This window comes from Hyla sarda, chromosome 5, assembly GCF_029499605.1.
Source record: "Hyla sarda isolate aHylSar1 chromosome 5, aHylSar1.hap1, whole genome shotgun sequence".
Taxonomy (NCBI): Eukaryota; Metazoa; Chordata; class Amphibia; order Anura; family Hylidae; genus Hyla; species Hyla sarda.
The window spans coordinates 29,511,939-29,537,171 of record NC_079193.1 but is presented as its reverse complement, the minus strand read 5'-3'; the positions used below and the strand labels follow the sequence as shown (position 1 = coordinate 29,537,171).

The following is a 25,233-nucleotide window of genomic DNA, read 5'->3' as shown; positions in this document are numbered from 1 at the left end:
GTGACATTTGGATAATTGTAAGGAATAAAGAAAAGGAAATGTTACAGAAAAACATTCAGAATGTACATTCAAGTCTGAAAAAAGTTACAGATGAATCTCTCAGTGGTGGAGCCTCAGGCTTTGGGCCTATAATGTCAATTATATTAGCAGAGATGAAAATGAAAGGGGCACTCCACTGGCCTAGGGTTTGGAACATTTTGTTCCGAGCACAGGGTGCGGTCGTCGTGATGTCGCGACCACGCCCTCGTGATGTCACACCATGCCCTTGTGATGTCACATCACTCCCCTCAATGCAAGTCTATGGGAGGGGCGTGGCAGCCGCCACGCCCCTCCCATAGACTTGTATTGAGGGGGCGTGATGTGATGTCATAAGGGGCGTTGCCCTGATGTCACAACCCCGCAGCAGGGGCAGTGGAGTACCCCTTTAAATATCTTTTTTTTTTTTGTGCTTATATAAGATAGTTTGATATTATAGGCACAAAGCCTGAGGCTGCACTACTGAGATTCTTTTATCTGCTTTTGATTTCTGTCAGGTGCAATGTTGACATGAAGAACTTGTAGACCTTAAAAAATAGAGTTACCAGAAAAAATATATAATTATTAAAAATATATTAGTAGTACAGCTTGAGGCTTTGGGACTGCTCATAGTACAGCTGATATTATCTCAGTGGCCTCAAAGAGTTCCTCTTACTCTGGAGGAACCAACACATCCATGCTTTACGGAGCCCACTCATTTCAAAGCAATTTATGCAATCCTTCATTTTGCCTGTAGAGGCGCTAAAGAGAAATTGAACACTTGCTTCTACATACAGTGCAGACTTTTTAAAATTTTCCTTCACTTAAATTTTTCTCTCTTTGGTATGTTAAAGGGGTATTCCAGAACAAAAAACTTGATATATATATATATATATATATATATATATATATATATATATGAACTGGCTCCAGAAAGTTAAACAGATTTGTAAATTACTTCTATAAAAAAATCTTAATCCTTCCAATAACTATCAGCTGCTGAAGTTGAGTTGTTGTTTTCTGTCTGGCAACAGTGCTCTCTGCTGACCTCTCTGCTTGTCTCGGGAACTGCGCAGAGTAGAAAACGTTTGCTATGGGGATTTGTCTTTGGACAGTTCCCAAGACAGGTGTCATCAGAGAGCACTTAGACGGAAAAGAGCAACTCAACTTCAACAGCTCATAAGTACTGAAAGGATTAAGATTTTTTAATAGAAGTCATTTACAAATCTGTTTAACTTTCTGGAGCCAGTTGATATATATATAAAAAAAAAAGTTTTTTCCTGGATAACCCCATTAATTTTTGGTTGATGGTCCTCTCTACCTACAGAATTACTATACAAGGAAAGGAAACAGGATAACGCTGAAAAATCTGCAACGTCTTATAAACTCAAACAGAAGAGTCATATTTGACACACCCCGAAAATATCCTCTCGGTAAACTACAGTATGCCATGATTTCCCAGTGAACAGGATATGGCTGACAGCGAGTGTTATCTTGAAAGCATAGGATGTGAAGTTTTTACTAAAGCATCCTGCGCTGCCAGATGTCTGCCCTGTTACAGTAGGGCGCTCCCTGGCAGGAGAAGGGTTTAGCTGGCAGTCATCTGCAGGAGCTATGATTCAGACTCAATCCTCCGCAGGTCACGCGGTCAATGTGTTATTGCGATTACCTCCATATTGCGCTCAATGCCTACGTAGTCCGCCTCAGGTGGGATGTTGACTTGGAGCTCAGCCTCGTAAGCACCTTCTCCATCATTCCTTGCATTTATGATGAAGAGCATATGGTTCTCTTCCCCTATAATCAGCTCTTTTTTATCCCTATAGTCAAAAAGAAAAACAATAAAAGCGTATTACACACTTTTAATATTCAAACCAAAGGTGCTGGTCTCCAGTTTTAAATTCCAGCATTTTTGGTTAGGCTGGAAAGTTTCTAGCCATTGTTAATATAAATAATATGAAATAGAACAAACTGAACGACATCGATGTAACCTGGCAGCCAAGGAGAGTGGCTGGAATATGGGGGTGCTAGTCGCCATTGAATGAGCATGTGTTCTGTCACCATCTCATTCAAAATGAGTGACTTCAGGAAGGTCATAACTGGAGTCTACGGCTATGATTTGGAATCTAAGGACAAGTCATACCAACAGAAGTCATCTGGTATTGCGTTTTTCTTAAGGCATGGAAAAGTTGCTGCAAGATCAAGAACAAGTTAAAGGGGTACTCCACTGGCCAGCACTCAGAATATTTAGTACCGAACGCTGTGTGCGCACTGCAGGGGTCAGCCATGCCCCCCTGAAAAGTCAGGCCACGCCCTCTCAATGCAAGTCTATGTGAGGGAGCGTGGCGGCCGTCACCCCAAACTTTCGAACATGGCAGGTTCAGCACGTGCGAACCTGGCAATGTAAGGTTTGAGCTGTGCCCGCAGCTCAGCCCAGCAAGGAAGTAGTTAATTAGCATTGCTGAGCAGTGCTAGTTAGCTCCCTGGGGGAAGGGGGGTGTATACATGATACAGCCATCTATATAGATGGCTGTATATTGTATACTGTGAGGAGAGTTTTACTTACATTTTTCCGCCTCAGGAGACTTCCTGTGCGATGACATCACTAGGGGCAGAGCTACACAAGAAGAAGCTCACAGCCTGGAACGAGGAGTGGTAATTATGACTCTTTTCTAATTATATATTTTTACCATTTTTGTTTTAAAAAGGCATATTAAAATGTATAATGTAAACAGACACTTTCTGCAAGTGTCTTCCCAAACAGCAAGCCTCCAGCTATTGCTAAACTACAACTCCCATCATTCCCAGACAGCCTATGGCTGTTCGCCGCGGACCGTGCACTTTCATAAAGCTCGCTCAAGACTATTCCTTAGTAATATCTAGTTTGGTGTTCGCCTCAAGAAGAACCTTTACCTCTTTAGACTCAAGATAAAGTCCGGTCACCTATCTAGCCAGCACCCTGCTTTGTTCTAAAGAGGCACAAGCACCTTGAAGCAGCTGGGTACCTCTTCCTCCTTCAGGAGATTTTGGCTTGACTAATAATTCCAGTCATGTTTCCCGGCCCTTAAAGGGCAGAGCATTGACTTGCAGGGATGCTATCTCTAACAAAGAGATTCCTTCTGAAGGAGAATTCCATATTACAAAGGAGCATTGCCTGGTCTATAAGACTCCACAAGCCAGTTTGTGGCTCTTCTCAAGGAGAAGTGTAAAGGAGAACTCCGGCCAAAAGTAACTTATTCCCTATCCACAGGAGCTGGATGTGTGGGGTCCCAGCGGTGGGATTCCTTGCGATCTCCAGAACGGGACCCGGGTCTCAGTAAGGCGCGCTCTGATCGGCACGCGCTCCATTAATTTTTATGGGAGCACTGAAGAGACCCAAGTACAGCATTCGGGGCATCATCGGTGCTTCCATAGAGATTTCTTTTTTTTTTTTTTTAAGAGCCGAGGCAAGTGCTCTCTATCACCCAAAGTGCAAGAAAAAGTGCAAACGTGTCAAACTAAAAAAACGCACACAAAGGTTAAGGTCTATCGCTAAGCCCTTCTCCAACAGGATAGAGACCCCCCAACAAACCTACCCTTCACCTCCGGGCCAAAAGGCACTTGCAAGGATCCAGGTTCGATGCCCCTTTTCGCCGAAGCTACTAAGGGGCCGAAAATGCTTGTGGCTTCACCTAGGCGTTAACCAAGGTATCAGCCAAGGAGCCGTATACTGATGGCATCTTGACCGGTGCTTCCATAGAGATGAATGGAGTGCATGCAGTCTACAGGTAGACTACACGCGCTATTCACTGAGAGAGCCGGGGACCCCGGCAATCAGCCACTTCTCCCCTATCTTGTGGATAGAGGATAAGTTAATTTTGGCTGAAGTTTGCCTTTAATCCCTTTAATCATATATTAAATCCTAGAACCAGGGTTTGAGAGTGACTTCTCCTATACCTCCTTCACATACAGCCCTCACCTCTTTGTATCACCTAAGCAGCATACTAAGAGTTTAAAGGGGTACTCCGCCCCTGGCATCTTATCCCCTATCCAAAGGACCACGGCGATTGCCGCTGCGGCACCCCGCCATCATTACTGCACAGAGCGAGTTTGTGACGTCATGGCTCCGCCCCTCATGACATCACGGCCCATCCCCTTAATGCAAGTCTATGGCAGGGGGCGTGACGACCGCCACTCCCCCTCCCATAGACTTGTATTGACGGGGGCAGGCCGTGACGTCATGAGGGGCGGAACTGTGGCGTAACGATGCTCCGGCCCCTGTATTGCCCGTCATTACGCACAGAGCGAACTCGCTCTGTGCAGTAATGATGGCGGGGTGCCGCAGCGGCGATCACCGGGGTCTCCAGCAGCAGGACCGCGGCGATCTGACATCTTATCCCCTATCCTTTGGATAGGGGATAAGATGTCTAGGGGCGGAGTACCCCTTTAATCAATGATTTATAGGAACTTTTAATCTTAGAGATCTGTGGGATTTTCATTTGGGTCAAGCCTCTTGGACTCCCCCCTCATTGGAAAGACAGCTCTGACTGAATGGTAAAGTTGCTGTACATGTCCATGGTTGTCTTTCTTCGATTGAATAGAAGTTAGTGCTCAAGTATACAGCAGCAGAGGGCTCTGCTGCTATGTGTTATGGAACTGTAGGCATTGTATGTGCCACCATATAATGCCCTTCATGCAGGGTTCAAGTCCTGGAAAAAAAGATTAGGAACTAACCCAAGATTCCCACTGAAGGGCTGATCCTGCAGGATTCCTGCTAATGGGAACAGTGTTTCTGCTGTGGAAAAAGTGCAGGAACTCCATTCCCATACATTCCTGCAGAACTTAAGCCCTGCCTTCATGGCACTGTACTACAGAATTACCCTCCTCTTAGGTTACTGAATGTCATATACATCGGGTCTTGCAGAAGAAGCTAAGCACACTTGAATATGCATTGTCTAACACATCTCCTTTATTGCAGATTTTGGGATATATGTATTTCATAAACCTCTAAATAAGTTCAAAGTAAATATTTTCAAAGGCAAATCCATATGTGCATGTGTTATTTCCCAAGACCTTATGTTCTAGGGCCGCAGTATCGTTGATCTTTTTTTGTGCCCTTGTAACACTATGGGAATCCACATGGCTGTATTTCAAAGCATTATCACATCCGTGCCGGGAACGTTCTGGGAAGGGGGGGGGGGGGGGTTGTCGTTGGACTCACTGCGCTTTGAAGTTGTATAGACAGGGCCCTGCAGGGATATGGGGCTTCCTATGACTGTTACACGTGGACACTTCAGGATAAGGAGGACGCAAGAGAGCAAAACTACTTCCAGCATTTCACATGAGACATGTGTTGCCTACACAAGGAGACTGTTTATATTTCCCAGCTGGCGGGGGTGGCATGGTGGCAAATGGTGGTCTCATGGGTTCTGCAGCCTTGGGTTGGATTCAAAGTGAAGCCAAATCTGCACGTAACCCTGTGCTGGAGTTTCCTTGTTTTTCTTAAATAATCCACAACTTTGCATCTCAATACAACAAAATAGCTAAATGTGACCAAAAGGAAGTGTTGATCTTGGGGACATAATCTACTAACTGTTTCGTAAATAAATGGGGCTGTCTGATTTAGAAAGCCCCCACCCCTTTAAGGGGTGGGGGCTTTCTGAATCAGACAACCCCATTTAGTTGGGACTATCACCAACCGACCAAGTCTAGTTCGGCTACAAAGAGGATCTGGGCTATCTGTACATTATTTTCTCTGAGCACCATGTAATGCTTTATTTCTCCTGTGGGGGAGCTGCAGGGAAAATACACACTAGCAGCTGGATATTCATTAGGGATGGGTAAAACAGGAAACCAATGGACCTTAGCTTAATGTAGATAGAGCCTTCTAAACAAAAGGATAGGTCAAGGCTCTTTCATGGCTACCAAAAGGTGGCACCAAGGAGTCAAATTTTCATCTTTCTTTTCTAAGCTTAGTTAGTTTTCGTATTTTCTCCCACGAAGCTTTGCCAGTAAAACACCATACCCAAGGAAAAGGGGTTATAAAGGATTATGATTACAAAGCTGACTTTGTCCACAAACAGCACCACCCCTGTCCTCAAGTTTCATGTGGTATTGCAGCTCAGTTCCATTGAAGTGAATGGAGACAAGTTGTAATACCACACATAACCCGGGGGCAGGTATGATGCTGTTTTTTTGGAAGAAATGAGCTCTGTTTTGCTATTCCTAGATAACCCATTTAATGGAACCCATTTAAGAGAAAAAGTTCCCCGAGAGATCATAGCCAAGTTTTATCAAAACCTGTGCAGGGGAAAAGTTGACCAGTTGTCCATAGCAACCAATAAGATCGCTTCTTTAATTTTTCAGAGGCCTTTTCAAAAATGAAAAAAGCGATCTGATTGGTTGCTATGGGCAACTGGTCAACTTTTCCTCTGCACAGGTTTGGATAAATCTCCCCCATAGTGTTATGATAAATATCCCCAAAGTGATCTTCATGTATTTTTGACAAATCGTCTATTGGATTTCCCCTTCAACGGGTAATAAAAAAAAGTTGGCTGACAAAAACAGCCCCATACCTGTACATGGGTTGTGTCAGTGCATTATTTTCTGTGAACACTATGTAATGCTTTATTTCTCCTCTGGGGGGGGGGGGGGGGGTTGCAGAGAAGACACACACACACACACTGGATATTCACCAAAGATTAGGGATAAGTAAAACAGAAAAAGGAAACCAATGGATCTTAGCTTATTGTAGATGGTTCCTTCTAAACAAAAGGATGGGTGACATAACCTGACCCTAGACCCTTAAACCAAAATAAGACCTTAAAACAAACCCCTAAACAAATTCAGACCCTAGACTAGACCCTTAATTAAACTGCAGATCTCAGACACAATTCCAAAATTACTTCCAACCCCAGACTAGACCCTTAAAGGAGAACTATCATGCCGAAAAATGTATCGCCCATCCAAAGGATAGGAGATAAGTTTTAGATTGTTGGGGGTACAACCACTGGGACCCCCGCGATCTCCTGCACAGGACCCCGGCTCTCCCCGGGAATGGGGTATGTCGACCTCTGGCTCTCCCATAGAGATATATGGAGGGGGCGTGTTGGCTGCCGCTTCGTGCCGGGGTCAACACACTCCGTTTCTGGGGAGAGTCGGGGTCCCAGAGGTTGGACCCCCCACGATCTAAAATTCATCCCTATGATTTGGATAGGGGATACATTTTTCTGCATGATAGTTTAACTCCAATGCACACCCCAGAGCAGACCCCCTTACTAAATTCAGATCCCCAACCAGGGTAAAGAAAATCACTTAGACCTATAAAAATACCCTTTCATAAAGTGATTGGGGCTAAGCTGCAATTTCACACACAACTTGAGATCAGGTGTGGCGCTGTTTTTTGTAAGAAACCAGCAACAGACAACTAAATAAAGAGAATAGCAATAATTTATACAACTACATGCTTTGCTTTCTTTTCAACAAACGGATATAACACTACAATACCCCAGGGATTATGGCAAACTTCACTTTGAACCATGGTGTTTATTAATAGTAGCGCACAGTACGTTATTAATAGTAGCGCACAGTACAGTACCATGTACATCATCAGCATCCGTAATTATTTCCTGTACAGAAATGGGAGGCCAATTATAGGAGTTTACTTTACTCTTCTGTGGGCGGATTACAGGGAATGGCGACTTAATAATAACCTCAGCGCTCCTTGGTCTGAGCCCTGTAAATAGTTGCATCCCTTTGTATTCAGCTGTTTATCTAAACCAGGAAGCGGCCTGATTGCAAACATATATACACTCCATACATAGTAGACTGTGCGTCTACCGAATACCGTCAGTGAACGTGGGTGGATAACCCAATAATGGTACAAATAACCGCCATTACAGGCAGATCATTTGTCATCTCGGCTATTATACACATTAGGAATTAGGAGCTCGGATTAACCACTTATGGGGCTAAATTCTTTCTAGAGTCAGAGCGCAATTGTACACAGTCAATGAGGACACGACAATAGGCCCTTGGACGTTTAGGAAACTGTTCTAGACCAGTTTTCTTCATTCTGGTATCCAATGGGCTCTTGGTTTCTGAACATAGAAGAGAAAGCGCACCATGGTAGAGATAAAAAATGGACCCCCATTACGGTGGAATGACATACGTGTCTGGTGTTTGTTTCTCCGGCCGCTCTTCTCCATGACCTTTGGCCCAATACCTAATCCTTTTGTTTTCTAAGGCTCTTTTTACACTGTGCTAACAGGGTCAGTTTACCAGACTTCTAATATGTGATGGAGGTCAAAATAATTGTCATTGTGGCCCCTGCTAGGGTAATATAAGTTCGGGTTTATGTTTGTTTTCTGTATGGAATAGCATAGGAGACTGTCCCATTCTACGAAGAGGCATCTATGTAAAAAACGTGTACCATGCGGTATACTTTTGAAACTCCAGGTATGATGGTATCCCTTGAAAATAAGTGAAATTTCTATGAGAAAAAATCACCCAAAATTGCATTGGGAAGTAGTCTTCTAGACGTTTGGTCTTGTCAAAGAAAATGGCAGAAGATATGGAGCCCCAAAAATCTGTCATATAAGAACTGGTCTGAATAAGGGGGTGGTGTTCTTGAAGAGGGTCTTAGAAGGGTCCACTGTATCACGGAATCCATATATACCTTGGAAGGACAGCATAAAACAATCCTAAGATTCCACATCTAAAGGAGCCCTTGGAAGGTTCCCGCCACCGAAAAGTAAAAGAGACAGAACTAACCAAATTTGGGCCACTTCCTTCCAGGGGCCCCATAGTAAATAAAAATATTCATATAAAATTCAAAAATTAACAAATATTTTAAAAAGTTCCTTGCCTAAGATAAAGATACCATTGAGGCAGGCCATGACCTGACTCCATGGTATCTTTATCTTAGGCAGGGTACTTAAAGGGGTACTCCACTGCCTCAGTGTTTGGGAAAAACATTTATTTAAATTTTTTTATTGATTTCACCATAAATCGTACAGAAAGAAAGTACAGCAAACGTAAAATTACCAAAACTTGGTAGACATAGAAACATACAATCCATATTAGAATCACTGAATGTAACAAAGATAGTAGGGCGTTTGGAACATTTTGTTACGAATGCTGGGTATGGGCTGCAGGGGGTCGTGATGTCACACCACGCCCCCTCAATGCATGTCTATGGGAGGGGGCGTGGCGACTGCCACGCCCCCTCCCATAGACATGCATTGAGGGGGCGTGGTGTGACATCATGGGGGTGTGTGGTCGTTACGTCACGACCCCCGCAGCCGCACACAGCGTTCAGAACAAAATGTTCCGAACGCCAGGGCAGTGGAGTGCCCCTTTAACCGTAAGAGCTGCACTTTTAAAATATTTGCAAATTTTTTTTATTTTACATATTTATTTTATTTTTTTTACTTTTTCCAATGTGTCCTTTTGTGTATAAAAATAATTTCACTGGAAAATCTGTCGCCTATTAGAAGAACATTTTGCGCCATCCTATGATCAACCATGTAAAACAAACATGTCACTTTGGGGTCTAGGACAGCGATCACTGTCTTTTTCGGACGCATGTGTTCTATTAGAAATCAATCAAGCTGGGTCTATTTATTTAGACTTACGATTTGGCTGAGAGTTTCAGGTCAGGAATGCACATATTGTCATCTCCGCAGTCCACAAGAATGTGAGCCTAAGATTGGGGGGGGGGGAGACAAAAGACAATGACTATTTTTCTTGAGTGTTTTTTTTTATTTATTTTTTTAATTTTATATATATCTGGCCTTTTTTGAGAACATTGTTTAGGGTTGGGGGAATCATCCCAATTTTCTTTTTTTTTTTTTTTTAAGAGTTGTGAGTTCAGCTTTATGAACTATTTCAAGTCTCCATCTTTTCTTATCACATAAATGTTTTTCCTTTGTTTATTTTGGCCGTTCTTAAAACAAAATCAGCATTAGCACAAACATGTCCTTGTCTTCAAAAACATCAAAGAGAAGAAGGACCTGATGGAATTCAGATTTGCCACAATGTTTGAGTGAACCTGAGTGTGAGTAATAACTAACGGGAGTACTAGATGCCAGAGAAAAATACAGATGTGGCAGGGCCGAGCTGCCCTGTCCCTGTGGGTTCACACAAACCCTGAGTTATACGGAGCACTTAAAGGGGTACTCCGGTGAAAACCTTTTTTCTTTTAAATCAACTGGTGGCAGAAAGTTAAACATATTTGTAAATTACTTCTATTAAAAAATCTTAATCCTTCCAGTACTTATTAGCTGCTGAATGCTACAGAGGAAATTCCTTTCTTTTTGGAACACTGATGACATCACGAGCACAGTGCTCTCTGCTGACATCTCTGTCCATTTTAGCAACCATGCATAGCAGATGTATGCTAAGGGCAGCATGATGGCTCAGTGGTTAGCAGTGCTGGGGACTAGGGTTCAAATCCCACTAAGGACAACAATAAATAAAGCGTTATTATTATTATAATAATGTCAGCAGAGAGAATTGTGCTCATGATGTCATCAAAGAGCATTCCAAAAAGAAAAGAATTTCCTCTGTAGTATTCAGCAGCTAATAAGTACAGGAAGGATTAAGATTTTTTAATAGAAGTAATTTACAAATATGTTTAACTTTCTGCCACCAGTTGATTTAAAAGAAAAAAAGGTTTTCACCGGAGTACCCCTTTAAATGGCACATAGAAGTCTATACTGTATCTTGTGTGTCTCCGATTTTGATTCCATATAAATCCAACCAAAGAGAACATGTGGTATGCCTCATACTGAAGGAAAATACATTTTTTCTAATCAATTGGTGCCAGAAAGTTATATAGATTTGTAAATTACTTCTATATAAAAATATTAATCCTTCCAGTACTTATTATCAGCTGCTCTATACACAGAGGAAGTTGCCCAGTTCTTTCCAATCTGACCACAGTGCCCACTGCTGCCACCTATGTCCGTGTCAGGAACTATTCAAAGAAGGAGAAGTTTGCTATGGGGATTTGCTCCTGCTCTGAATAGTTCCTGACATGGACAGAGGTGGCAGCAGAGAACACTGTAATCAGATTGGAAAGAATTACACAACTTCCTCTGGAGCATAGAGCAGCTGATAAGTACTGGAAGGATTATGATTTTTTTTTTTAAAGAAATGATTTACGAATCTGTATAACTTTCAGGCACCAGTTGATTAAAAAAGCATTTTTTCCCCTTTAAGAAGAAATATTGAGAAGCGAATATGGAGGCATGTGAAGTGCCTATGTGTGCTGCTTTACAGGCTCAGACGCCATTTTGTCATAGGGGGAAGTCAAGAGAATCGTGTCTAGACTGTGTTGGTTCAGAGGACCTGATGGAGGCATGTTTGGAGTATGTTCCGAGAAAGAGTTTCCTACCTTCTGTGCAGATATTTGGGGAGATTTATTAAAACCAGTGCAACCAATCACATTGCTTTTTCCAATATTAAAAAAGGCCTCTTAGAATTTAAAGAAGTAACCTGATTAGTTGCTAAAGGCAATTGCTCAACTCTTTCTCTGCACAGGTAAATACATCTCCCCCATTGTTTGTTCTGGATCATCTTGCTTAGAGGCGGCAGCCCATTCTTAGAAACTTAGGAAAGGGTGGGGGAGTGAGGAGGCATGCATGCTACAGCTTACACAGCCTCCTTCACACTTGAGCATGATCTAGTGTAGACAGGATTCCATTATGAGCATACTATGGTTTATGTATTATGCATATTATGCACTGACTTTTATTTGGCATTTACCTGCTGCTGTATTTTCGCTTCCTTATAGAGATTTAATATTGGCTTTAGGTCCTGGTTACCCAAAAAGGCAGATTCATCCAAGCTGTAATTCAAGTTGACAGTGATTGGAGTGAGCTTATCCCGAAATTCCCATTCTTCCTGTGGAAAAACAAAATATCAACAATAAATGTTATCTTTGGTTCAAACTAGCTTTTTTTGGGGAATACTTTTATACTTATGTACATCTGATTGAACAAATAACACACCAGATCAAATTTTCAAATACTGCCTTAGGTTCTGTGATATTTGGGGGAATCTATTCTGATCAAATTGCTGACAAATTGCATCGGTCCAAAAATTAAGAAAAAAAAACTCTGCTGCTCAGAGTTTGGAACAAACTGTTTAGAATGCTGGAGCCGGCACCGGGAGCTCATGATGTCATAGTCCCACCCCTCATGACATGTCGCCCCGCTGCCTCAATGCAAGTCTATGAGAGTGGGCGTCACGCCCCCTCCCATAGACTTGCATTGCGGGGGCGGGGTGTGACATCGTAAGGGGGCGGGGCTATGACATAACAAGCTCCCGACACCGGCTCCAGCGTTCAGAACAGTTTGTTCAAAACGCTGAGCAGCAGAGTACCCCTTTAATTAGTATGGTCTGAGGTCTGAATTCATATTTGATCTACGTCTGAATTTAGTTAGGGGTTTGGTCTGGAATCTACAACTAAGGGATTTAGTCTGGGGGGTCTGTAGTTATTTAGGGATGTAATCTGGGGTTTGCAATTAATTTAAAGGGGTACTCCACTGTCCTAGCGTTCGGAACTTTCGAACGCTGGATGCGGGCTGCAGGGTTCGTGACGTGCCTTGTGACAAAGTTCGACTACCACGCCCCCTCCCATAGACTTGCATTGAGGGGAAGTGGCGTGATGCCACCCAGCATTCGCAACAAAATGTTCTGAATGCTGGGGCAGTAGAGTGCCCCTTTAAGGTGCCTGAATTTACTTGGGGTATGGTTTGGGGTCTGAATTCATTTAGGGGTTTTAGATTTATGAAAGGGTTTGATCTGAGGTCTGAACTCATTTGGAGTCTGGGGTCTGAATTTAGTTAGGGGGTTGGTCTTGTTAGTAGACAGTACCACCCACTTGACTACTAAAAATGGAAAGATCAGATAATTCAGTCAATAAGTTAAAAGTTATAATAAATCTTTTCTAAAGCTTTTTTTTACTCTTCTTTCTAGACTATAAGATTTAACTTTATAAATATCTGTACTTATTACGTCATTTGTTCAGAACTTACTCTGAGATAAACAAGAAAATCCTGACACTGCTTTCCGATATCCTTCCCTACGATCATCTGAAACGCGTGGTACGCGGTGCCGTCGCGGAAGAGCGTTCTCTTCACCGCTCTCTTCTGTTTTAACCAGTCCAGCTCCAGTTCGGCTTTCATAGCTAAGTAAAGAGATAATGCGGCAAATAATTGTTACAGAGACATATACAACACTTTAGTCCAGAGCGGTGCATGACATAAAAGCAATATAGGCAACACCACGGTAGAAAATACAATAACCAATGCAATAAGCAAATAGGAGAATCTGGAAACAAGCATTGGCAGTGAATGGAGTATAAGACAGGGTTAACTCAATTACAGACATTTACTTTATATTTAAAGCAAACATTTTTTCTCCTCCCGTTGGAGAAGAAACCAGAGATTTATTTAGATAAAATACAGTAACAAGAGCCAATATAAACGGGAGTAAGCGTCTCTTCATTACACTGCTGTTTGTTGTTATTATGAGTGAGATGTCTCCCTATTTCAGAAAGCCCAATGTTTATATCCTGGCCTTTGGCCTGATGAAAGGAGCGTCAGAATGGGCATGGACATCATTTCCATGCATAGAACTAAACAAATAAACACAGCGGGGACTCAACTGGTGCGATGACTTGTTAAGATTCATGTGGGGCAGTATTGCTATTTTTGAATTTTTTTTTATATATACAGTCATGGCCGTAAATGTTGGCACCCCTGAAATTTTTCAAGAAAATGAAGTATTTCTCACAGAAAAAGATTACACTAACACGTTTTGCTATACACATGTTTATTCCCTTTGTGTGTATTGGAACTAAACCAAAAAAAAAGGGAGGAAAAAAAGAAAAATTGTACCTAATGTCACACCAAACTCCAAAAATGGGCTGGATAAAATTATTGGTACCCTTAACTTAAAGGACAACTGTAGTGGTATACTTTTTTATATACCCGTGCCTGGGCCTCAAAAATAAACAAACTAAACTCATACATACCTTCCTACGAGCCCCTGTTGGTCCGGCACTGTCATGTAAGAAGCCAGCCAGAGCTCCTTACATGACAAGGGGCTCAGCCTATCACAGACCGGGGCGGGACATCGCTACGGCCGGTGATACGCCGACGGCTCTGCGGTGTCCCCGTCCCCAGGAAGTGGAATGACGTCAGCACTGCCGGACCGTGAGGCCTGTGACGGACCAACGGGGGCTCGTAGGAAGGTATGTATGAGTTTAGTTTGTTTATTTTTGAGGCACAGGCATATATATAAATGTACCACTACAGTTGTCCTTTAATATTTGGTTGCACACTCTTTGGAAAAAATAACCGAAATCAGGGGCGTCCTATAACCATTAATAAGCTTCTTACACCTCTCAGCCGGAATGTTGGACCACTCTTCCTTTGCAAACTGCTCCAGGTCTCTCTTATTGGAAGGCGCCTTTTCCCAACAGTAATTTTAAGATCTCTCCACAGGTGATCAATGGGATTTAGATCTGGACTCATTGCTGCCACTTCAGAACTCTCCAGCATTTTGTTGTCATCCATTTCTGGGGGCTTTTTGACCTATGTTTGGGGTCATTGTCCTGCTGGAAGACCCAAGACCTCAGACGCAAACCCAGCTTTCTAACACTGGGCTGTAAAGTGCAACCCAAAATCCTTTGGTAATCCTCAGATTTCATGATTCCTTGCACACATTCAAGGCCCCCAGTGCCAGAGACAGCAAAACAACCCCAAAACATCATTGACCTCCACCATATTTCACTGTAGGTACTGTGTTCTTTTCTCTGTAGGCCTCATTCCGTTTTCGGTAAACAGTAGAATGATGGGCTTTACCAAAAAGCTCTATCTTGGTCTCATCTGTCAACAAGACATTTTCCCAGAAGGATTTTGGCTTACTCAAGTTCATTTTGGCAAAATGTAGTCTTTCTTTTTTATGTCTGTGTCAGCAGTGGGGTCCTCCTGGGTCTCCTGCCATAGCGTTTCATTTCATTTAAATGTTGATTGATAGTTCGCACTGACACTGATGATCCCTGAGCCTGCAGGACAGCTTGAATATCTTTGGAACTTGTTTGGGGCTGCTTATCCACCATCCGGACTATCCTGCGTTTACACCTTTCATACATTTTTCTCTTTGGTCCACGCCCAGGGAGATTAGCGACAGTGCAAAGGCAAATCTAGATCTCTGGAGATGGACTTGTAACCTTGAGGTTGTTGATATTTTTCCACAATTTTGGTTCTCAAGTCCTCAGACAGTTCTCTTCTCCTCTTTGTGTTGTCCATGCTTAGTGTGGCACACACAGACACACAATGCAAAGACTAAGTGGACTTCTCTCCTTTTTATCTGCTTTCAGGTGTGATTTTTATATTGCCCACACCTGCTATTTGCCCCAGGTGAGTTTAAAGGAGCATCACATGCTTGAAACAATCTTATTTTTCCACAATTTTGAAAGGGTGCCATTCATTTTGTCCAGACCATTTTTGGAGTTTGGTGACACTATGTCCAATTAGCTTTTTTTCCTCCCTTTTTTGGTTTAGTTCCAATACACACAAAGGGAATAAACATGTGTATAGCAAAACATGTGTTACTGCAATCCTTTTCTGTGAGAAATACTTCATTTTCTAGAAAAAATTCAGGGGTGCCAACATTTACGGCCATGACTGTAAATAAAATATCCACGGTGTCTAGTTTTTTGTTCCACTGTTAGGTGAATGTGTGAACCTGGACTTAAAAGGGAACCTGTCAGCTGCAATTCACGCTCTGAACTGCTGATACTGTTAGGCAGAACATGCCGGCACTAGGACCACTCGGAAATGCGCTCACAGATGGAAATGCATTTCCTTGGGGAATCAGCAGAAAGAATAGACATGTCTATTCTTTCTGCGGATGACAGAATCGAAATTTCAGCGGCAGAAACATCTGGTGCGGAAATTTTGCCGTGTGAACAGTGCAGCAGAATCCTAATAAAATCTACAGGACTATGAGTCAGCAGAATTCGGCCGTGTGAACATGGCCTATGCTGTTAGAACAAATACCTTTAAAAGGGTATTCCAGGCAAAACCTTTTTATATATATGAACAGATTTGTAAATTACTTCTATTAAAAAATCTTAATCCTTCCAATATTTATTAGCTTCTGAAGTTTTCTGTCTAACTGCTCAATGATGATGTCACGTCACGGGAGCTGTGCATGATGGGAGAATATCCCCATAGGAACTGCACAGCTCCCGGGACGTGAGTCATCAGAAAGCAGTTTAGACAGAAAACAACAACTCAACTTCAGAAGCTAATAACTATTGGAAGGATTAAGATTTTTTAATAGAAGTAATTTACAAATCTGTTTAACTTTTCGGAGCCAGTTTTGGCCTGGAATACCCCTTTAATATATCTGTCTGTGTTTCCATAACATAGAAAAAATGCTTTTATTCTCTGGTGCAAAGTGTCAAAGGGGAGTTCCCAAGCCGCTGAAGTGCTGAGGGTTCCCCCTACCCATCCGTGTCCCTGCTTGATTGACAGCTGGAAGCTGAGTCTTCTTTATCTCACAAATGTGGAGGACACCTTTCCCTCCTGTTTTAAAGGGGTATTCCAGGAAAAAACTTTTTTTTTTATACATATCAACTGGCTCCAGAAAGTTAAACAGATTTGTAAATTACTTCTATTAAAAAAAATCTTAATCCTTCCAATAATTATCAGCTGCTGAAGTTGCGTTGTTCTTTTCTGTCTGGCAACAGTGCTCTCTGCTGACATCTCTGCTTGTCTCGGGAACTGCACAGAGTAGAAGAGGTTTGCTATGGGGATTTGCTTCTACTCTGGACAGTTCCCGAGACACGTGTCATCAGAGAGCACTTAGACAGAAAAGAACAACTCAACCTCAGCAGTTCATAAGTACTGAAAGGATTAAGATTTTTTAATAGTAGTAATTTACAAATCTGTTTAACTTTCTGGTGCCAGTTGATATATATAAAAAAGGTTTTCTCTTGGAATACCCCTTTAATCATTTTTTCTACAACTGTATGTCTATTTCCTGTCTAATGATGCATGTATTATAGTGTCTCTTGTTTGTTTGATATTGCCATTGTATATCTAGTACCATATACAGTGGTCCCTCAACATACGATGGTAATTCGTTCCAAACGACCCATCGTTTGTCGAATCCATCGTATGTTGAGGGATTCGTGCAATATAAAAAGTGCATTTAATACTCACCTGTCCCTGCCGCTCCGGACCGCGTCCTCACCGCTCCCGATGCTGTCCCAGGGGCTCCCGATGCTGTCCCGCTGCTCCGGAGTCTTCTTCGTGATCCTCCGGCTTCTTCCGCATCTTCTCCGCAATAACGACGCCGGAAAGCGAGGCCCGGACCCTGAGAAGATGCAGAAGACGCCGGAGGATCCCGAAGTGGACCCGGAGCAGCGGGGATAGGTAAGTGAACCTGTCCGGGATGCTTAAACTGCTATCCGACAGCAGCTTAAGCATTTTGCGCTGTCGGATAGCAGTTAATGCGATGGCCCCGACATATAAAAGCATCGTATGTCGATTTGATCATATGTCGGGGTTACTGTACAACTTTCATTCCATGAGTTACAGATTAGCAATAACCCTCTAAGGACAGTCTTCCAGCCATGGTTCCCTGGAGCAGTGGTCTTCAACCTGCGGACCTCCAGATGTTGCAAAATTACAACTCCCAGCATGCCCGGACACCCGTTGGCTGTTCGGGCATGCTGGGAGTTGTAGTTTTGCAACATCTGGAGGTCCGCAGGTTGAAGACCACTGCTCTAGAGGTTTCCATCACAGGGGTTGACTCTTTGTAGGACTAAAACTTGCTTTATCTCCTATCTGCATGATGTCCAGAAACTGAGACCGATCAAAACTTCTAACCTGTCCTTGCAGAGCTGGTGCAAGGATATTTGCCACCCTAGGCAAAAGCTAATTTTGTTGCCCTTTGACCCCTACCATTGGCTCTGCCCTATGAAATGCCCCATCTAACTACTGGGGTGACACACTGTAACAAACCTCCTCTTCCTCATGTAATCACCTTACTACTGGGGTGACACACTGTAACAAACCTCCTCTTCCAAATGTAATCACCTTACTACTGGGGTGACACACTGTAACAAACCTCCTCTTCCAAATGTAATCACCTTACTACTGGGGTGACACACTGTAACAAACCTCCTCTTCATGTAATCACCTTACTACTGGGGTGACACACTGTAACAAACCTCCTCTTCCTCATGTAATCACCTTACTACTGGGGTGACACACTGTAACAAACCTCCTCTTCCTCATATAATCACCTTACTACTGGGGTGACACACTGTAACAAACCTCCTCTTCCTCATGTAATTACCTTACTACTGGAGTGACACACTGTAACAAACCTCCTCTTCCTCATGTAATCACCTTACTACTGGGGTGACACACTGTAACAAACCTCCTCTTCCTCATGTAATCACCTTACTACTGGGGTGACACACTGTAACAAACCTCCTCTTCCTCATGTAATCACCTTACTACTGGGGTGACACACTGTAACAAACCTCCTCTTCCAAATGTAATCACCTTACTACTGGGGTGACACACTGTAACAAACCTCCTCTTCATGTAATCACCTTACTACTGGGGTGACACACTGTAACAAACCTCCTCTTCCTCATGTAATCACCTTACTACTGGGGTGACACACTGTAACAAACCTCCTCTTCCAAATGTAATCACCTTACTACTGGGGTGACACACTGTAACAAACCTCCTCTTCCAAATGTAATCACCTTACTACTGGGGTGACACACTGTAACAAACCTCCTCTTCATGTAATCACCTTACTACTGGGGTGACACACTGTAACAAACCTCCTCTTCCTCATGTAATCACCTTACTACTGGGGTGACACACTGTAACAAACCTCCTCTTCCTCATATAATCACCTTACTACTGGGGTGACACACTGTAACAAACCTCCTCTTCCTCATGTAATTACCTTACTACTGGAGTGACACACTGTAACAAACCTCCTCTTCCTCATGTAATCACCTTACTACTGGGGTGACACACTGTAACAAACCTCCTCTTCCTCATGTAATCACCTTACTACTGGGGTGACACACTGTAACAAACCTCCTCTTCCTCATGTAATCACCTTACTACTGGGGTGACACACTGTAACAAACCTCCTCTTCCAAATGTAATCACCTTACTACTGGGGTGACACACTGTAACAAACCTCCTCTTCATGTAATCACCTTACTACTGGGGTGACACACTGTAACAAACCTCCTCTTCCTCATGTAATCACCTTACTACTGGGGTGACACACTGTAACAAACCTCCTCTTCCTCATGTAATCACCTTACTACTGGGGTGACACACTGTAACAAACCTCCTCTTCCTCATGTAATTACCTTACTACTGGAGTGACACACTGTAACAAACCTCCTCTTCCTCATGTAATCACCTTACTACTGGGGTGACACACTGTAACAAACCTCCTCTTCCTCATGTAATCGCCTTACTACTGGGGTGACACACTGTAACAAACCTCCTCCTCATGTAATCTCCTTACTACTGGGGTGACACACTGTAACAAACCTCCTCTTCCTCATGTAATCCCCTTACTACTGGGGTGACACACTGTAACAAACCTCCTCTTCCTCATGTAATCACCTTACTACTGGCGTGACACACTGTAGCAAACCTCCTCTTCCTCATGTAATCACCTTACTACTGGGGTGACACACTGTAACAAACTCCCTCCTCGTGTGACAGCGGTTCTGGCTGGGCGGGGGCGGCTTCAGATGAGCGACAGGTGCTTCAGATGCTGGCTGGTTACTAACTTTTTTGCAGCAGGCATAGCGGCGCTCCCATAAAGAGGGCGTCCTCTAGGCGGCTGTCTATTTTGCCTATAGGCAGAACCGGCCCTGTGTCCCTGTGGCATGTCAAAAGTTTTTGACATTGATATTTTAAAGGGGTACTCCGCTTAGACATCTTATCCCCTATCCAAAGGATAGGGGATAAGATGCCTGATCGCGGGGGTCCCCCGACTGTCACCCCCAGCACCCCAGTTGTCACGCCCCCTACCATAGGCTTGCATTGAGGGTCACAAGGGGGCGGAGGCATGAGGTCACACGCTGGTGACCCCATGGTCACCGGTAATCAGACCCGGAGCGAACATGCTCTGGGGACTGATTTTAACTGGGGTGCTGCGTGCAAGATCACGGGGGTCCCCAGCGGCGGGACCCCCACGATCAGGCATCTTATTCCCTATCCTTTGGATAGGGGATAAGATGTCTAAGCGGAGTACCCCTTTAAAATATCAAAGGGTAGGGGATAAGGGGATAAGATAAGATGTCTTAGCGCCAGAGTACCCCTTTAAGGGAAAGCGAGGGTCCATACCAGACAAAAAAAGTCATGTCTTACAACGGAGGTTTTGATATTTTTGAGTTATAGCTCTGCTAAAGTATAATAGTGATAAAATGCAAAGAGGTGAAAGTTACTGACCGATGTGACGAGGAATTCCTTGTCCGGATACATCCATACACACCCTTACAGTGAGGCTGTAAAAACAAAACAAAAAAACATGAGTATTAAAAAATATTGTCTCACAGATAGAATTCTATTACATCCAGAAAGCCATTTTATTCTGAAGAGCCCCTGTGCTTGGAAAAACAGTAATAAGGCCGCAGCACAGAGTCAACTCTGCAGCATCTTCATTCTCAGGATCTGTGGTGTCCTAGATGTTAAAGGGGTACACGCCAGGAATACATTTTTTTTTTTTAATCAACTGATGCCAGAAAGTTGAACAGATTTGTAATCTACTTCTATTTAAAAATCGTAATCCTTCTAGTACTTATCAGCTGCTGTATGCTCAACAGGAAGTTATTTTCTTTTTGAATTTCTTTTCTGATCACAGTGCTCTCTGCTGATACCTCTGTCCATTTTAGGAACTGTCCTGAGCAGGACAGGTTTGCTATGGGGATTTGCTCCTACTCTAACGGCTGTCCAGGCATGATGGGAGTTGTAGTTTTGCAACAGCTGGAGGCTCTCTTGTTGGGAAACACTGGTATAGGTTATGGTGCAACATTCCGTGAGTTGGAGGATTGGTTGGAAACATACCGCCCATTGCATTGCCGGTATTTTTAATATAAAAATACCGGCAGGGTGGCAAAAATACCAGCTAAAATACCGTCCAGGTGGTAACCCTAATACCTGCCCAGTTGACCGTATTTACTTATGAAGGGGGTCCATTAGGTTCCACTGTGGCATTTGACTAATTTCAAGACAGGGGCTTCAATGCAGATATATATAACCACTGAGTAAATCAAGAGTAATTCACAATTTGCGTGGAATTGCGCGTGGAAATGGGAGAGAAAGAAGTGAAGGGTTTTTCAGCCATTTCCGTGCAAATTCAGTGTGATTTCCGCTTGAATTCCGCGCAAATTGTGCGCGAACCCCACACGAAAACTATGTCGGGCGGAATTATTTTTTTTTTACCATTGACTTCTATTGATTTCTGCTAGCGGATTCCGCTAGCAGAATTTGCGCAGTGTGAACATGACAGCGGAAAAAACATTAAAGTCAATGGGCAGAGGAGATGTGAATGAATTTGGAGCGGAGAATTCCAGAGGAATTACTCCGTGTGAACGCACCCTAAAGCTGAGAACCTCCAGTTGATTCATGGCGCACAACTATGAGGTCCATCTGGCCCGAAAACCTTACCAGTCCATCATATTTGTTCCACTTAAGATATGTTCGGAAAAACAAGAAGAGGAAATTCCATCCACCACCCAGGGAAGAACTTTATCAAAGTCAATGGAGTAAGTCACAAGTGTGGTCAATGCAATTCCATCTGCTCTATGCACCATTAACATATCTATAGGAGACACCACACAAGCCTCTAATCATAACGTCCCGCGCCCAAGATTGACTTCCTCTCCGCAATGTGATTAAACTGAACATGAGCTGACATCTGGACGCCCCCATCCTGCACTCCAGGACACATTTCCTACATTCTCTTATAGAAAATGATGCTGAGAATGTGCAGAGTAATTACGGCAGATTGCTGGCACTCTCTTGGGGAATTAGGAATGTATGGGTTATTTCCCATGGGGGGGGGGGAAAATAATGGACTGACCGCAGCAGGACCGTGCATCCCCGTACATCTTAGGGCACTGTCATACAAGCACATTAATTGCTCCATTCCAGCTATTAAAGGGGTACTCCGGCGGAAAACAAATATTTTCAAATCAACTGGTGCCAGAAAGTTATACAGATTTGTAAATTACTTCTATTAAAAAATCTCTATCCTTCCAGTACTTATCTGTAATTTAAAAATCTGTATAACTTCCTGGCACCAGTCCATTTGAAAAAAAATCTCTCATATCTATCTATCTCATTTCTATCTTATCTCATCTCTATCTCATCTCTATCTATCTCATATCTATCTCATATCTATCTATCTCATATCTATCTCATATCTATCTATCTCATTTCTATCTCATCTCTATCTCATCTCTATCTATCTCATATCTATCTCATCTCTATCTATCTCATATCTATCTATCTATCTCATATCTATCTATCTCATATCTATCTATCTCATATCTATCTATCTCATATCTATCTATCTATCTATCTATCTATCTATCTCATATCTATCTATCTCATATCTATCTATCTCATATCTATCTATCTCATATCTATCTATCTCATATCTATCTATCTCATATCTATCTATCTATCTATCTCATCTCTATCTATCTCATCTCTATCTATCTATCTATCTCATATCTATCTATCTCATATCTATCTATCTCATATCTATCTATCTATCTCATCTCTATCTATATCATCTCTATCTATCTATCTATCTATCTATCTATCTATCTATCTCATCTCTATCTATCTCATATCTATCTATCTATATATATCATATCTATCTATCTCATCTCTATCTATCTCATCTCTATCTATCTATCTATCTATCTCATATCTATCTATCTATCTATCTCATATCTATCTCATATCTATCTATCTCATCTCTATCTATTCTCTATCTATCTCATATCTATCTATCTCATCTCTATCTATCTCATCTCTATCTATCTCATATCTATCTATCTCATATCTATCTATCTCATATCTATCTATTCTCTATCTATCTCATATCTATCTATCTCATTTCTATCTATCTCATCTCTATCTATCTATCTATCTATCTCTCATCTCTATCTATCTCATATCTATCTATCTATATCATATCTATCTATCTCATCTCTATCTATCTCATCTCTATCTATCTATCTATCTCATATCTATCTATCTCATATCTATCTATTCTCTATCTATCTCATATCTATCTATCTCATCTCTATCTATCTCATATCTATCTATTCTCTATCTATCTCATCTCTATCTCATATCTATCTCATCTCCATCTATCTCATATCTATCTCATATCTATCCATCTCATATCTATCTATCTCATATCTATCCATCTCATATCTATCCATCTCATATCTATCCATCTCATATCTATCTATCTCATATCTATCCATCTCATATCTATCCATCTCATATCTATCTATCTCATATCTATCTATCTCATATCTATCCATCTCATATCTATCCATCTCATATCTATCTATCTCATATCTATCTATCTATCTCAATCATCTATCTATCTCATATCTATCTATCTCATTTCTATCTATCTATCTATCTATCTATCTCATATATATCTTATCTATCATCTATCTATCTATCTATCTCATATCTATCTATCTCATTTCTATCTATCTATCTCTCTCATATCTATCTATCTATCTATCTATCTCATATCTATCTATCTCATATCTTTCTATCTATAGCTTTCTATCTATCATCTATCTCATATCTATCTATCGATCTATCTATCTCATATCTATCTATCTCATATCTATCTCATATCTATCTATCTATCTCTCATATCTATCCATCTCATGTCAATCTATCTATCTATCTCATATCTATCTATCTATCTCATATCTATCTCATATCTATCTATCTATCTCATATCTATCTCGTATCTATCTATCTATCTAGTATCTATCTATCTCATATCTATCTATCTCATATCTATCTATCTCATATCTATCTATCTATCTCATATCTATCTCGTATCTATCTATCTATCTCATATCTATCTATCTATCATATCTTTCTATCTATCTATCTATCTATCTATCCACAGAGAAGGCAAAATAACTGTTTCTGTATTATTAGTCCTCATTGTCTATACTAAGAAATACTTTCCATACATAAAGGAGTTTCCAGAATTATTATATTTTAAAATCATTATACATTTTTTTTTCTTTTTATATAACGGCACCACACCTGTTTTCAGGTTGTGTGTGGTATTGCAACTTGGCTCAATTAACTTCAATATAACTGAGCTGCAATACCACACACAGCCTGAGCACAAAAGTTGCGCTGTTTCTGAAAGAAAGAAGCTATGTTTTTTTTTATATTCCTTTATCATCCCAGATAACCCCTTTGTAACCATTCACAGAACCATATAAAATAATACTTATCTATCCATGAAGGAAATAAAGGCCTAATGTACAAAACGCAGACTATGCTGCATTTTCAAGTTCTGCTGCTACCGGAAACAAATTGTTCTTCTAGTCTGCGCCACTTTACACATTGATGTCTGTAACACTGGCTACACAGGCATTTATTATAAACTCTACCATCTGGTGCGTATTACAGTATGTAAAACTATTATACACTGGCATACTATCTAGTTCTGTCAGTTTAGGAGACCAATATAGGAAGCCATTCATTGTTTACCCTTCTTCCCTACTTCAGTATTGCCACAATCTACAGTATTAAAAGTTGTCATATTTCTCTCAACTTTTATAACCAACACTATATATTTCGGTATTACCTAAATTCCCTAAGCACCTGGGGGTGAAAGAAATAAAAAAACATGTTAGCTAATGGGTTCTTAGTCATTAGACTTTGTATGCACCAGTGTTCTCCAAACCGCATGTCTCCAGCTGTTGGAAAACTACAACTCCCAGCATGCCCGGACAGCCTTCGGCTGTCCGGGCATGCTGGGAGTTGTAGTTTTGCAACAGCTGGAGACTCACTGTTTAGAAAAACTCACCGTTGAACATTCACAACATGGTTCAAAATTGCTGCTAATAATATTAAATTCGTGTAATGT

General features: G+C 41.8%; 1 protein-coding gene across 2 annotated transcripts in view; it reads right to left on the bottom strand.

The window, feature by feature from the left end:
* The window catches only part of ITGA8 (integrin subunit alpha 8), a 234,461-nt gene that overhangs the window by 86,576 nt on the left and 122,652 nt on the right, over window positions 1-25,233 (bottom strand). For both annotated transcript variants that reach the window (XM_056519092.1, XM_056519093.1), the window contains exons 16-20: window positions 20,526-20,581; window positions 13,035-13,186; window positions 11,761-11,898; window positions 9,627-9,694; window positions 1,685-1,832 (exon numbers count right to left, since the gene is read on the bottom strand). In XM_056519092.1, the coding sequence (XP_056375067.1) occupies window positions 1,685-1,832; window positions 9,627-9,694; window positions 11,761-11,898; window positions 13,035-13,186; window positions 20,526-20,581 (562 nt within the window). The remainder of the gene's footprint in view (window positions 1-1,684; window positions 1,833-9,626; window positions 9,695-11,760; window positions 11,899-13,034; window positions 13,187-20,525; window positions 20,582-25,233) is intronic.